Source organism: Hermetia illucens, chromosome 5 (assembly GCF_905115235.1).
Source record: "Hermetia illucens chromosome 5, iHerIll2.2.curated.20191125, whole genome shotgun sequence".
In the NCBI taxonomy this organism is placed as follows: Eukaryota; Metazoa; Arthropoda; class Insecta; order Diptera; family Stratiomyidae; genus Hermetia; species Hermetia illucens.
Window position 1 is genome coordinate 46,297,855 of NC_051853.1, and position 14,209 is coordinate 46,312,063.

General features: G+C 43.7%; 2 protein-coding genes across 2 annotated transcripts; both read right to left on the reverse strand.

Moving 5' to 3' along the window:
• Positions 1–4,365: 4,365 nt before the first annotated feature.
• On the reverse strand, positions 4,366–4,818 carry LOC119657091. Its single transcript, XM_038063845.1, has one exon. It carries the CDS (start codon positions 4,816–4,818, stop codon positions 4,366–4,368), a length of 453 nt encoding a protein of 150 aa, XP_037919773.1.
• A 714-nt stretch (positions 4,819–5,532) lies between these two features.
• LOC119657665 lies at positions 5,533–13,953 on the reverse strand. Its single transcript, XM_038064691.1, has 5 exons — positions 13,308–13,953; positions 12,781–12,996; positions 6,263–6,440; positions 5,755–6,193; positions 5,533–5,692 (listed from the first exon to the last, which is right to left on the reverse strand). The coding sequence occupies exons 1-5, from the start codon at positions 13,831–13,833 to the stop codon at positions 5,582–5,584; spliced, it is 1,470 nt and encodes a 489-aa protein (XP_037920619.1). The 5' UTR covers positions 13,834–13,953; the 3' UTR covers positions 5,533–5,581.
• Between the last annotated feature and the right edge of the window lie 256 nt (positions 13,954–14,209).

The window sequence follows — 14,209 nt, forward strand, 5'->3', positions numbered from 1 at the left end:
GCATTATTTTCACTTCGTCTACAGCAATATGAGGAAAATTTTGTATCCAAAACTTAAAAATCCACTTAAAACAATGAAATACATTTAAATTAATTTCAGCATAAACAGTTTGCCTAATATACATATTGTGATGTCTATTTCCTGGTATTGGATATTCAGAAATTAGAGTGAATCAAGAAAGCCAATAACCGTCAGGGACTTTAGTATATTCCCTACTTTCAGATCTCTTAACTTTGCATCTGGTAATAAGTGTTCTCCCAGATGCCTCGACCAACTTTGCACAAGTGCCGGACACTGTCCCTGGACGTGTATAGAGGTTTCATCACACTCTGCACAAAACCTGCAACCAGTGTCCATAGATATCCCTAGCTTCCCTAGGTGATAGTTCAGCCGACAGTGATCAGTGAGAACCTCGGAACTGAATACAAACACCTTCCTTCCGCCGAGACTTGATGTCCAAGGAAAGTTACTTCGGTTTGGAAAAATTTACACTTTTTGGTGTTGAGTTAAAGATTTCGAGATCTTAATCGGTTAAACGTGGTTTCCAAATTTTTTAGATGGTGATTTTAGTTGGTGATTTTTGGAGCATCCTGTGACGATGATATCATCGATGTATAGGAATGTTGTTTCTGGTGGTAAACCTGTCATGCCTATTGTCATCATTCGTTGAAATGAATATGGACTAATCCAAAAAAAACACAGAATCAGTCAATTCAAATAGACATCAACGCATACTAAACGAACTAACTTTCGAAACCGTTCCTAACTACGCAATAAAAGATCTTCAACAACTTTGTGAAAAATATAACGATATTTTTGCAATAGAGCGGGAACCACTAACACTATTCCAGAAATCCACAAAGCCGAAATAAAAAGACAAATTGACAAAATGTTAACCAATGGAATTATAGAACCATCAACATCAGACTTCAATTATCCAATTCTACTAGTTCCAAAGAAAAGCACTAACGAGAATAAATGGCGTTTAGTCATAGATTTTCGGAACCTTAACAAAAAAGTCTTAGCATATAAATTCCCACTACCCCTCATTGACGACATTCTACACCAACTAGGTCGAGCTAAATATTTTTCAAACACTAGATGGGTTGGGGTTGGGTTTCACCAAATATCCGTAGAGCCAAAATCTAGAAAATATACTGCCTTCTCAAACACTAGCGGACATTACCAATTTACACGCCTACCATTCGGTTAAAATATTAGTCCAAATTCATTTCAACGAAAGATGACAATAGCCATGACAGGTTTACTACCAGAAACAGCATTCCTATACATACAACTCCCACTATGATTCGGAAGTTATTTTTGGTGAGGTTTAAGCAATCTTTGTGCGCATGGGTTCGTATCCCCCAATAAGCACCCTGGACTGCTCCATCCCTGGTAGGCCCGCTCAGTATAGTTCCCTCAATCGTTCCTCTTCATTTCTTAGTGTCACAGCCATGAAACCGTTTCCGATTCCCGTGTAAAGGCGTCCCTGCTGCCTTCTTGGCTAGTTCGTCCGCTGCCTCGTTACCTTCCAACCCAGCATGACCTGGAACCCAGAGTATTCAGACCTTGGTGGACGAACCAAGTGTATTCAGTCTCTCAAGGCATTCCCATACCATTTTAGAGTTCACCTGGTTGGACCTAAGTGCCTTGATCGCTGTTTGGATATCGGTGAGAATAGCAACCTTCTCCCCCTGTAGTTCCTTTGGAGATTGAAGGAGGCGCATCTATCTATGGCGTATATCTCCGCCTGGAATATGCTAGTGTATCTACCCATTGACTCCAAGTACATTTTCCTTGGACCAATGACACCGGCACCCACTCTCTCTGCTGTGGGGGATCCGTCAATGTACCAAGTAATCTTTGCCTGCATCTGTATGTGCAGATGGAGAGGGCTCATCCCGGAAGGACCTCCAGGAATGCCGTTGGGGATGTCCCAATTGCCCCACTGATATACACGCAAGCCAGTCTTTGGAGCTTGTGTAATTCCCTGGCTTGTGTGCTGAGTTCGGTTCCTTCTACCCAGATTACCGCTCCATAGGTAATCATTGGCTTTACTATTGCAGTATATATCCAAAGTAATATCTTCGGGGTGCAACTCCATTTTTTTCCTGCTATGGACCTAATAGTCATCAGAGCCCTCGTAGCTTTCCGACATTTATCCTCCAGAGTAATTTTTGATCTAGTGCAATTCCCAAATATTTGACCTCTGTTTCTCGTTTCACCTCCATGTCATGTAACCTTATGGCTTTCATGTAATCAAGCTTATGTCTCCTACTGAATGGTACTATGGTGGTTTTAACTGGATTGATCCGCAGTCCCACCTTCCTGCACCAGGCACTAGTAACTCTTAGACCAGTTTGGATTCTATCACATAGGGTATCTTCATATTTGCCCCTACAGATCAAAACAATGTCGTCCGCGTAACCCTGGACTTGTATTCCAGTATTTGTTAGCACATCCAGGAGTTCGTCCACTACCATAGTTCACATCAGCGGCGATAGTACCCTGCCCTGTGGACAACCTTAAGTAGTGTTCATGGCAAGAGAATTTGTATCTGTCGGTATTTCCATCTGCCTACTCTCTAGCATTTTGCCCATCCAGAATGCCAGGGTGTTTCCCACTCCCTTGCCGCTCAGGGCATCTCGTATCTCTGTGTGCGATGTGTTGTCGAATGCTCCTTCGATATCCAAAAACGTACACAGTGCTATTTCTTTTGTTTCTGTGGCATCCTGTGGTACATCTGTCAACTGATACAGAGCAGTTTCAGTTGACCGTTCTGCCCGGTAAGCGTATTGACAGTGATGTAGGGGATTACGCTGTAGAATGTTAGTTCTAATATAGTTCTCTATGACCTTCTCCACCGTTTTGAGTACGAACGATGTTAGGCAAATTGATCTGAAAAATTTAGGGGGAAAAGGATCCTTTTTTCCTCCTTTTTTCCATTTTTGCCTGTCTCCATGCCCTTGGTATGTATCCCAGTGCTATGCTCCCCATTATCACCTTTAGAAGAGACGTTTAAGATGATTTCTAGGCCTCTCTGACCTCAGTGGTTTAAAAGCTCCCGCTGCCCATCTTAGCCTAGCTTCTGAGAGGTACTCTTTTGCTAGTTTCCAGTTCTCCTTTCTCCACCTTTTATTCGTTGTTGAGATGTCAGGCACCGCCTGCCACCGTGGGGTAGGACGCCGGGAAATGAGTTTTGAGAAGCAGGTGTACCCTGTCCTCCTCATTCTCGGTAAATGTCTCATCTTCCTTCTTCAAGCAGACAGAGGATATTACCCCTTTGGTTACAGCCTTGTAAAGCCTGGTTGCTTTTATGATCTGTTCGATCCCTTCACAGAATTCCCTGAAGCTGTTCCATTTTGCTTCCCTGATCGCGTTGCGACGTTTGATTGCCTCTAGGGACCTCACTCATCTACCCCGATCGTGACGAGTTTACCCTTTCCCTAAACCTTGTTTCTGAAGACTCCGTACTCCCGTATGGAGATCCTTATTCTGAGCGATTAGGAGGTCCATAAAATCTTCCGTTTCTATTGTCGCGGCTTTTGGGAGAAAAACTGTCACTATATGTGGTCCTGGTATATCATTCCCAGCACATGTTGGTAGTTCTGCCCCTTCCCAACCTGGCAATTTTGAAACTATGGTCCTAATCTACTCTGCAGTGTCTTCCGTCGCGCAGTCCACCAGTATAAGACCTGGTCGAAAGCATATCCCGGCGAACACAAATTTTGAAACCCATCCCTTGCACATCTGCCTGACGACAAGGTCTTCGATGGTTCATCAAGGTATTAGTCACGGTCCGGCGCAATTTCCACCAAACTTTCGATAAGTACTTAGTCTACAAAAGAAAAACGAAAATGTTTGAAAAGTGGCGATTTATTTCTCAACATAGTTTCCTCTCTTAGCTTAATACACTTGACCCATCGATGCTCCAACTTCTTTAACCCGTCTAAAAAATATGTTTTCTCGAGGTCTGCATGATCTCCGCCAGCGATGACCTTCTCCTTCGACTCAAATTTCTGCTGGCGAGTGGCTTTTTAAAGTTTCGGCACAAAAAGAAATCGCGCGGGGCCAAATCTCTAGAATACGCTGGATGAGGTAGCAGTTTGTAGCCCAATTCGACCAATTTCGACGTGGCGAAGGCGGAGGTGTGAGCAGGTACGTTGTCATGATAGAAGAGCATTTTTTTTGCCAAATGGGGCTTTTTTTCTGCAATTTGGCAGGGAATCGGCTCAATAATTCGGTATAGTAGAGCTCCGTGACCCTTTTGCCAATAGAGCAGTCTTAACCTTCTTCGCAGCACATCCGCCGGGTAAAGTCTACTGTTTCCACTGTTCCCTGGCCTCTGGTATACCAGTGGACTCATGTTTCGCCGGCGGTCATGAAATGATGCAGAAACTCCTGCTTTGAAGTGGTTTCACAGTTGCGCTTGTTGTCCGGAGTGAGCAAACGCGGCACCCATCGCGCCGACAGATTTCTCATGCATAAAATTTCATGCAGGATATGACTCATGCAGCCTTTTGAGATGCCTACTGCCTCAGCTATCGCGCGGATCTTGCGTCGGCGGTCTGTCAATACGAGATCCTGGATTTTTCTCATGTTATCCTCCGTGGTGGCCGTTTTCGGGACACTTGCGCGTGACTCATCAAAAACCGACGTGCGACCACGTTGCAACTCGTTAAACCAATTTTTTATGGCCGCCATTGCAGGAGCAGAGTCACCATACACAGGATCCAAGTGCTCTTTGATTTCGCTGGGCGATTTCCCTTCCAAAAACATTAATCGAATCACCGACGGATATTGCTCTTTTTCCATTTTTCTAAAGTTCGCGGACACACCCGCTTCTATACGCGGTCAAACAGAACTACGGGGCTGATTCGGCTGGAATTTTAACAGTGTGCGTCTACGAGAATGTACTACATGACAGCGAATTACTCTTTCGGTAGTGGCGCTAAAGGGCGGTCAGGCCGCCCCCGTAGATGTCGTATACGGGCACCACCATGACTTTTTTTTCAGATTTTCAGCTGGGTAAGTTTTGAGAACAGTCCTTTAATTTAAATTACCTCATTCTAACCACCGCACTCCCCCTGTTTGGAACTCATGTCAAACTGAATCCTGCTTTTCGACAAATACCAATCGAGACCCGTGACTGATCGGTAAAAAATGCATGCTCGTTTTTTCATGTATCGCGACCTCCTCCTTAAACTCAACGCAAAATGGTGTCATTCATTGCATGGGGATTCACACAATAAATGTAATTGTTTGTGGGAAACATGCGTGTGACAGGCAGATAGACCGTCGTGAACCGTCTTTAATAATGCACTGTTTTCTATATGAAGCCCCGGCGGTAGCGTGGGTCTTCTCAATACACGAAACAGGTTCCCCTTTTCAACCTCGCAAATCCTAGTTATGCATTCCGGTGATTAGACACTTTCTTCTTGAGAAAAACACCTTATTTCAAGTTATAATTTTATTTCAGAAAACATTTCAAAAATATATATATATATAGATTGAGACTTTTGCTATACTTTTATTTTTTCTTTTTTTTATTCAGGTGCCGATATACTTTTCAATTTACTTAGAATGTAGAGATGAATTCTCTAAACATTTCGAATAAATGTTTATGACAATTCGTTGTAACAGCCGAATCAGATTCCTTCTTCTCCAGTCCTGGGAAGCTCTCATAAAACTGAAAAGAACCGCAATAAAAAATCTCCTCCTTATTCAAATGAACACCCAAAATCGTCTTACCCCAAAATCAGTAAACAATGATTTCCTCCTATCCACCTCCGTACTGCCATCAGTTATTTTTTTCATTGTGCAACTTTCATCGCCGGACTCCCAAAAGGGTGTTCGACGTTCCTTCCATTGTTCCAGCCTGTGGAAGCACTCGCTGGAATAGTCCTGATCAGATTTTCGTATAATTTCAACCAATTTTTCCAGGACAATGTGACTCATTGCAAAGGCTCCAAGGAAACGAGCCTCTTGGGCAAGTTTATCCTCACCCAATTCACTAAAAATATCAACCGCCAACATGAAGTTATATCCTGCGATGCTCATGAAAGCCCGACTAACCGCTATTTCTCCAAATAGCATGTAAGCCTTTGCCTGGTAAAATTGGCTGCCACTCTCCTCTGCAGCTCTTTTTGCTAATTTGGCGAAACTTGTTGCTCGGCTTACATAACCCATCCTGAAAAAATGAGTGGAAGATTATTTAAACGAGTGAAATGACTTCTTTTTTAAAGAGAAGCAAACAAACTTTAGAAGCGCGTATCCTTTCCTGAGGTATCCTTTGCAGATGTAGTCCGACTGGCTGCTTACTTGGGCAAACGTGATCCCTTTGCTGTAGAAATTCGTAGCTTCGGTGTAGTTTTTGGCATCCATTTCTCTATCTCCACGTTCTATGTATGCTCGGGGTATAATGAATTTGTTTTCCGCTGTAAAAGATTCGAATTGATATTTATTTGATAATAAAGCAGTTTGTTAATGGGAAGCCACCTTTGTGAAGGGGTCAGCTCTGTAAGAAACTCACTCTCACTTCACGGGTAAAGTAAGAATCGAGCTCGCCCTGTTCGGGAAAACAAGGAAAACTTAAGGAGGGTACATAGTTAATACTTTCACAGTTGCGGAGCAATTGCAAAAGCCGAATCTTTTAAAGCAAGATGAGCGGAGAAACGATTACACGTCGACAATAATTTCAAGACAGTCCAAGAAGGGAACGTAATAGTGCCGGTCGCAGCTCATGCTTAGCAGGAAAATAAAATTCGATTATTATTATTATTTTGTTAAGGGAAAGTTGCACTGCGCCCTTAAAGAACTATTGTACCCCTTTGACTGGATATAGTATAGCTATTAACTATAGTCTGTCAAGTAAACCTATAACCGTTCGAAATTTTCGTATATTCCCTACTTCTAAGCCTTTCGACTTTGTATCTGGTACTAAGTATTCTTCCAGGTGCCTCGACCTACTTTGAACAAGTTGCGGACACTGTCTCAGAACGGGAAGTTTCAACGCACTCTGCACTGAACCTGGAGGCAGTATCCATAGATATTCCTAGCTTCGCTGGCTGGTAGTTTAGTTGGCAGTGACCAGTGAGAATTTCCACTATAATTTGGAGGTTCTTCTTGGTGGGGGTTGAACAGTCCTTAGCGCGCTGTCACTTGGGAAGCAACTTACCTTCTTCTACTGCTACTGCTTGGGTTCGCATCCTCCTATAAGCACCCTGGACTACTTCATTCCTGTTAGGCTCGCCGAGTATAGTTCCCTCAACCGTTCTTTTTCATTTTTTAATGTCATAGCCATGAACCCGTTTCCGATTCTATAGAAGGGTTTTCGCCCATGTAAAGGCGTCCCTGCTCCCTTCTTGGCCAGTTCGTCCGCTGGCTCATTTCGTTCCAACCCAGCATGTCCTGGAACCCACAGTATCCAGACGTTATTGTGGGAGCTGAGCGTATTTAGTCATACCCATACCCGCTATCAATCAGAATAGCAATGTTCTGCCCCTCTAGTTGCTTTGGAGATTAAAGGAAGCACATCTCTCTATTGCATATGTTTCCGCCGGAAAGATGCTAATATGCTTACCCATATCCGAGTACATTTTCCTTGGACCAATGATCCCGGCTTCCTCTGCTGTGAGGGATCCGTCAGTGTACCAAGTAATCAGTTGCTGATTTAAGCCGCATATCACAGCAACCCTTCCACAGTTTGCCTTGTTACTTCAATGTGTTTCGAAATTTTTATTGGAGCGAAACATCGTCGATATCCCTTGGTATCAATAATTGTTATCCCTTCATCATCATCATCATCAACGACGCAACAATCGGTATCCGGTCTAGGCCTGCCTTAATAAGGAACTCCAGATATCCCGGTTTTACGCCGAGGTCCACCAATTCGATATCTCTAAAAGCTGTCTGGCGTCCTGGCCTACGCCATCGCTCCATCTTAGGAAGGGTCTGCCTCGTCTTCTTTTTCTACCATAGATATTGTCCTTATAGACCACCGTAACCTATTGAGCCGGATTTTATCCACAACTGGACGGTCATGGTATCGCTCATAGATTTCGTCGTTATGTAGGCTACGAAATCGTCCATCCTCATGTGGGGGCCAAAAATTCTTCGGAGGATTCTTCTCTCGAACGCGGTCAAGAGTTCGCAATTTTTCTTGCTGAGAACCCAAGTCTCCGAGGAAAACATGAGGACTGGCAAGATCATAGTCTTGTACAGTAAGAGCTTTGACCCTATGGTGAGACGTTTCGAGGGGAACAGTTTTTGTAAGCTGAAATAGGCTCTGTTGGCTGACAACAACCGTGCGCGGATTTCATCATCGTAGCTGTTATCGGTTGTGATTTTCGACACTAGATAGGAGAAATTATCAACGCTCTCAAAGTTGTATTCTCCTATCCTTATTCTTCCTGTTTGACCAGTGCGGTTTGATGTTGTTGGCTGGTTCGTTTTCGGTGCTGACGTTGCCACCATATATTTTGTCTTGCCTTCATTGATGTGCCGCCCAAGATCTCGCGTCGCTTGCTCGATCTGGATGAAGGCATTGTTATCCCTTGGTATCAATAATTCGATATACCACCTAGAAAAAATATCAATCTATTTCGATTTAGGCAGCTCCCCGCCTCACTCATACTCCCGCCCATCTTGAAGATTGCTCTCCTTCCTTGCATCTATATGTGTAGATGAAGAGGGGTTAATTTTAGTAGATCCTCCAGGGATGCCATTGGGCATGTCTTCATTACCCCACCGATACACACGCAAGCCAGTCTTTTCCCTGGCTTATGTGCTGAGTTGAGTTCTTTTAGTCCAGATTACCGCCTCATAGGTAATCATTGGCCTTGCTATTGCAGTATATATCGAAAGTAGTATCTTCGGCGTGCAGCCCCATTTTTTTCTTTTATGGACCTGCAAGTCATCAGAGCCCTCGTAGCTTTCCGACAAATGTTTCCGACAGGCGTCTTCCAGAGTAATTTCTGGTCTAGCGTAATTCCCAAATATTTGACCTCTGTTCCTCGCTTCACCTCCTTGCCATGTAAGGTTTTGGCTGGATTGATACGCAGCCCCGTCTTCCTGCACCAGGCACTAGCAACCCTTAAGGGTTCACCAAACAGAAGGCGGACTGTCCGTGCGGATAGGGCGCGGTATGAATTCAAACTGCTCTTCGGTGAAGACACTTAAAAATAGTGATATTGCGTGAGATTTAGCTGCATTGCCGTTATGGACATACATTCCCCAATTTTAACCAGTAGTTGAGCTGCCTATTGGGGAGCAGTCTCCTTCTTGCAATTTGCGATTTGCATATTCCGAGCATCTGTTGCTGCCTGCAGTGTGCCGATGGTCCACATCCTCCTTCCTTTGTACAGTAAGCAATTTGGGTCAGTTTCGGAGTCCTTGCTCATGTGGCGTCCATTTCGGAGACATTAAAAATACCGTTTCTATGAAATCTGCTCTCTAAAACAACTCATAACTCAGTCTATTCTCTCTACTGTTGACTATTCCTTACTTTTCCAAGGCTTCGTAAACCACTTCTTTCGTGGTTACCTCATCTATTTCCTTGGAAACTATAGGAACCTATGGCCTATTGCCTGTCCTAAGGACTTGGATCTATTAAGCCTCAACATAACGTCTCCTTTCTGAGACCACCTAATGTGGCTAACATTATCTTCCAAATTGGTGAGTTCTGGGTTTGCCTTCACTCTCCTGAGAATGCCAGCGTATGACCGGATCTTTCGGTTCTTTTAAGATGATGAGAAGCTGTAGTTGTATCTTACTTCGACCACCTTTCTTCAGGCTTCCACATACTTCTGATGGGGTTCACTCCCAAACTAAAGAATTGCGGCTACGCGAGTTTAGCGGCTAGCGTCAGCGTCTTCCGCTCCCAGCTTTCTTGGGAGTAGAGTCCTCTTTTCCCTTGGGCGTACCCCGTTGATTCGCTTAATCGTTCGCGCAGCCTCTTCCTCGGTTTTAACTCTACCGTGTTTTAATTGGGCGTCACTTGTGTTGCTTGGCTTACTTTTTCGCCCGAAGCCTTTACTGCTCTTCACCAAGCGGGTTGTTACTCTTCGGTAGTAGAACCAGGATCTGCTTTTTCTACTGACTCGAGAAGATGCCTTTTTCAAAGAAGATGTTTAAACTGGAGTCACATTCGGTATGTTGCTTTGTTGGCTGCACAGAGAGTAATAATATCTTCTCTCTTAATCACAATAATGCATCTGCCATGCTGTTGAAACAGATTCATCACAATGTTGTGTTAGAAAACTAGACATTTGATATGCAGGACCTTGATTCCTTTCATTTTAGGCATCACTATTCTATAGGGTCTTCACCGGTTGATATCGGCCTCTTTGTACAGTTCCTTTAAAATAAATTTCGTTCGGTCTCACGTATCGTTTTTCATAATTTCCTCCTGAAGAGTGCCTGACTAGATATCTTTGGTCTTTTTTGGTCTAGATCTCGAGGCAGAGGTTTCCAAACCTTTCAGAGGTCCCAGGAGAATCGACTGGAGGAAGTTTGGTCAAGTTATTAAGAACAAACTCTCCGGAGCCAAAGGTCGAGGCTCTGGGAAAGGCATTCGATACCGCCTTTATATTTTCGTATCTTGCTAAATAAAACACTGCCACCGTAGTGGAATGAAGGTTTGTCCAGCCTCAGCAAGCTGACCAGGGAGATCCACAATATCTGCTACAGGAAAAAATATTGGCAGCCATGCAAAGACTGCCTGAAGAGATACAAATCGACTATCAAAAGAGACTGCTAAAAGGCGGTGTTGGTTGGACTATTCCCAGAACATTGAAAGCACGATTCGCTCTCAGTAAGATTCTGACCAAAGAACGTAGGAACCCATCCTTTCTTAAAAAGTCGGAAGGATCCTGGGCGGAATCTGCTGGTGAAAACTTGGAGTTGCTGATTCAGACGCTCTTTCCCGCCAGCGAGGAGGACACTGAGTCAAAGCCTTGCTTGGAGGGTATGCAGCCACCCCAGACGTGCGGGATTATCAAATCGGTTATTACCGAGGATAACATGGGCTGAGCTATAAACAACTTCTATGCATATAAATCTCCGGTCCAGATGGCATAATGCCAGTCACGCTACAGAAACAGCAGGGAAAGGTTGTGCCGTAGCTCGTCGATATTTTCTGGCGCTTTATTTCTTTGGGATACGTACCACAATCTTGGAGACTGGCACGAGTTGTTTTCATACCGAAAGAGAGTAGGCGCGGCTATGAGTCCGCGAAAGACTTTCGATCAATCAGCCTCATCTCTTTCGTGTTGAAGACCCTAAAGCCTGTCCTGGATATTTACTTAAAGTCTATTGTGGAGAGAATGTCTTTCTCTAAGTCCCAGCATGCCTACCTCAAAGGCAAATCTACAGAAATCGTCCCCCACGTAGTAATTGGTATGGTCACAGCAGCGGGGTGAAGGTGGTGGGATATGCTGACGACTTGGTGATATTAGTGTCAGGGATGTTCCCTCTATTATGAGTGACATCATGGAAGGAGAGTTGGGAAAGGTGTGCCTGTGGGCTGCGAAATGTGAACTCGACGTGAATCCAACCAAAACGGAACTAATGCTATTCACCACCAAGCAAAGAGCACCAGAATTCCACCTACTGCCACTGAATGAACAAAGATTGGTTCTTTCCTCCAGTGTAAGGTATCTGGGTGTAATCCTGGACCCAAAGCTAAATTGAAAATTGAACATAGAACTGAGGGTTAAGAAAGCCTGTTTTGCCTCCTATGCCTGTAATGGGGGTCTCTGGCTGAAGATGGTTCTCTGGATGTACATAGTGCGTTCTATCCTAACATACGGCTCTATTGTATGTTGGCAGGCTTTAAGCAAAAAATACACTAGAATACAGCCTAATAGGATTCAAAGAACGACGTGTGCAGGTGCTATCGGGACTCTGCAGTCCCTGCGTAGTCCATGCTCCCAATGTGTTCCTACATCTCCTCCCCCTAGACCTCCACATTAAATACGATATAGCGTGCAGTGCCCTCAGAGTCCGGACGCTGGACAGTAAACTCCTACGGTCATACTCCGGGAATCTGGCCATTACCCACGGGCTGCGCCACATGTAAATTGAACTTCACGAGAAACTTTCCCGTGGACTTTCCAACCAGGGTAGAGTGGAAGACCGGTAGCGTGTTCTAAGGCCATGCCACAGTATTCTTCACTAATGGATCAAAGATGGTCTGTGGAGTCGGTACAGGAGTTTTCACGAATACACACAGTGTATTCGAGTCGTATGGTCTCCTAGGTCTCGCCAATGTATTTCAAGCGAAAGTACTGGCGATACTGGAAGCATGTTGACGGCCGCGGAATGATCCGATCCCCATGCATAACATAGCCACTTTGACCGACAGCCAAGCGGTCATTAAGGCCTTGTACGCATCGACGACAACCTCCAAGCTACCGGAGGCAGTACAGAAACGTACTGAACAGTCTGGGCGCATGCTCAAGGTCACCGTCCTCTGGGTTGCCGGATTGGCTAGGCGGGACTCTGCTCTTGGCAGCCCTTCGGTGGGTACCCTCAGGCGCTTTCTTTGTGATTGCCCAGCTCTAGCTAGAGTCAGGCCACGTACACTAGGTAAACCATCCTTTGAGGACCTCAGAGAGATTTTTAGTTGAAGGGTGGGAGAGCTATTTTCATTCGTTAATGCTAGGGGCTGGCTTTGAAGTTCTTTTTTCTTATCTTATTTATTAAGATTTCTGTTAGGCGAAGTTTTAAGAAATTTGTATGTCTATTATTTATAATAAAAATGTTGTTTCTACTTACAAGCCAAAGCATGTTTGAGGGCCTTCTTGGAATATTCCAAAGCCACGCCATAATTTTCATTCGATTCCTTCGCACTCAAGCACAGGAATAGTAAGTAGTTGACCTCTTTACATAAATCTTTTCCCAAGCCTAATCCTTGTTCAATTCTCCATTCCCTCGCAACCGACATTTGATAAGCAATTTTCAGCGTCTCGTAAGCAACATCATATAGACCACCTTAGATGAAAGATTGAAATTTAATTTATTCTTCTTATTCATGTAATGGAATCATGGCGACATTTTTAGATTGCTTTTGTAAGAGAGTAAGTAAAAGGACTGTGTAAGTTAAGAAAGTTGGCGCATGGAGCTACATACACGTATTTGGAGTGTATACTCTGATTACGAACATTTTCAGATATACCGTTCCCACCCACGTCATAAAATACGTTAAGCGACTTTAATCTACCTATATTAAGTGCGCACACTTTACATATCATTATCTTATTTGGGAACAAGATACCACTATTCCAACTTGAAGGTGCACCTACACTTTTCAATCAGAAATCGTCCATAGTAATATCGAACTCGTGCCTCCAGCAAACCACCATCCAATCTGTAAACATTTGTCGCCCTAATTGTCACCAGATATATTTGCTCAACAATCCACAATTGCTGTTCCTCTCGGGCCAAATGTTCAGCGAGTTTCAGGATTTTTTCGATGGAACCCACTTTATCGCCTTCGTGAAGCTTCAGTTCTGCTTTTTTAAAATACTCAGCAATAGTTAGGAGACATTTCTTTCCAGCTTGCACTTTCAGATACAATTGCGATATTTTTTTCGATTTGTCATATTCATCTTCCATCTTGATCAAATCCTCAATGAACTGGGCCGATTGCCTATAGCCACCTTCGTAGAGATCGTGGATGATAGCTTCATTGTGGGAAAGGCGATCGATTCGAATATCATATAAACTTATTTTTGGGACTTTGGCTCGTAACCTCTTCTTCACATCTTCAAGATATTTGGAATTTACCCAAAGTCCAGGACGGATTAAATTAGTTCTGTCTTCGGTCATTAATGACGATTTGCAAGGTTGGAAATATGAACCGGGATCAGCTAGAGAAGGTATAGGGCAACGACGAGAAAAGGGTGTACTAAGTAAAGTACAAAGCTTACAATCCCACGGATGTATTACAAAAACTGACACATATTGTGTCTTCTTGAAGGGCCAGAGGTTCGAATCGAAGGATGCGATGTGGTTATAACTGAAATATTTGACATGGCAAAGTGATTGTTAATTAAATCACTAATTTGTTCTAAGTAAAAGATTCTATTTGAGTTTCGATGAAGGGTTTATATTGAAGATGCTTCACGTTTCGCATATGCACCTTGTAAGAAAGGCGATTTCAGAAAGGAGATCTCACACTAAATCTTAAAAGGATTAGAATCAC

What these genes read in the sequence shown, in the direction of transcription:
- LOC119657091 (XM_038063845.1), bottom strand. Translation starts at nt 4,818, where the DNA reads ATGGAAAAAGAGCAATATCCGTCGGTGATTCGATTAATGTTTTTGGAA.
- LOC119657665 (XM_038064691.1), bottom strand. Translation starts at nt 13,833, where the DNA reads ATGACCGAAGACAGAACTAATTTAATCCGTCCTGGACTTTGGGTAAAT. An exon ending in CCTCAAACATGCTTTGGCTT is followed by an intron (nt 6,441 to 12,780) that starts GTAAGTAGAAAC and finishes AATCTTTTACAG; the next exon opens with CGGAAAACAAATTCATTATA. An exon ending in AAAGGATACGCGCTTCTAAA is followed by an intron (nt 6,194 to 6,262) that starts GTTTGTTTGCTT and finishes TCATTTTTTCAG; the next exon opens with GATGGGTTATGTAAGCCGAG.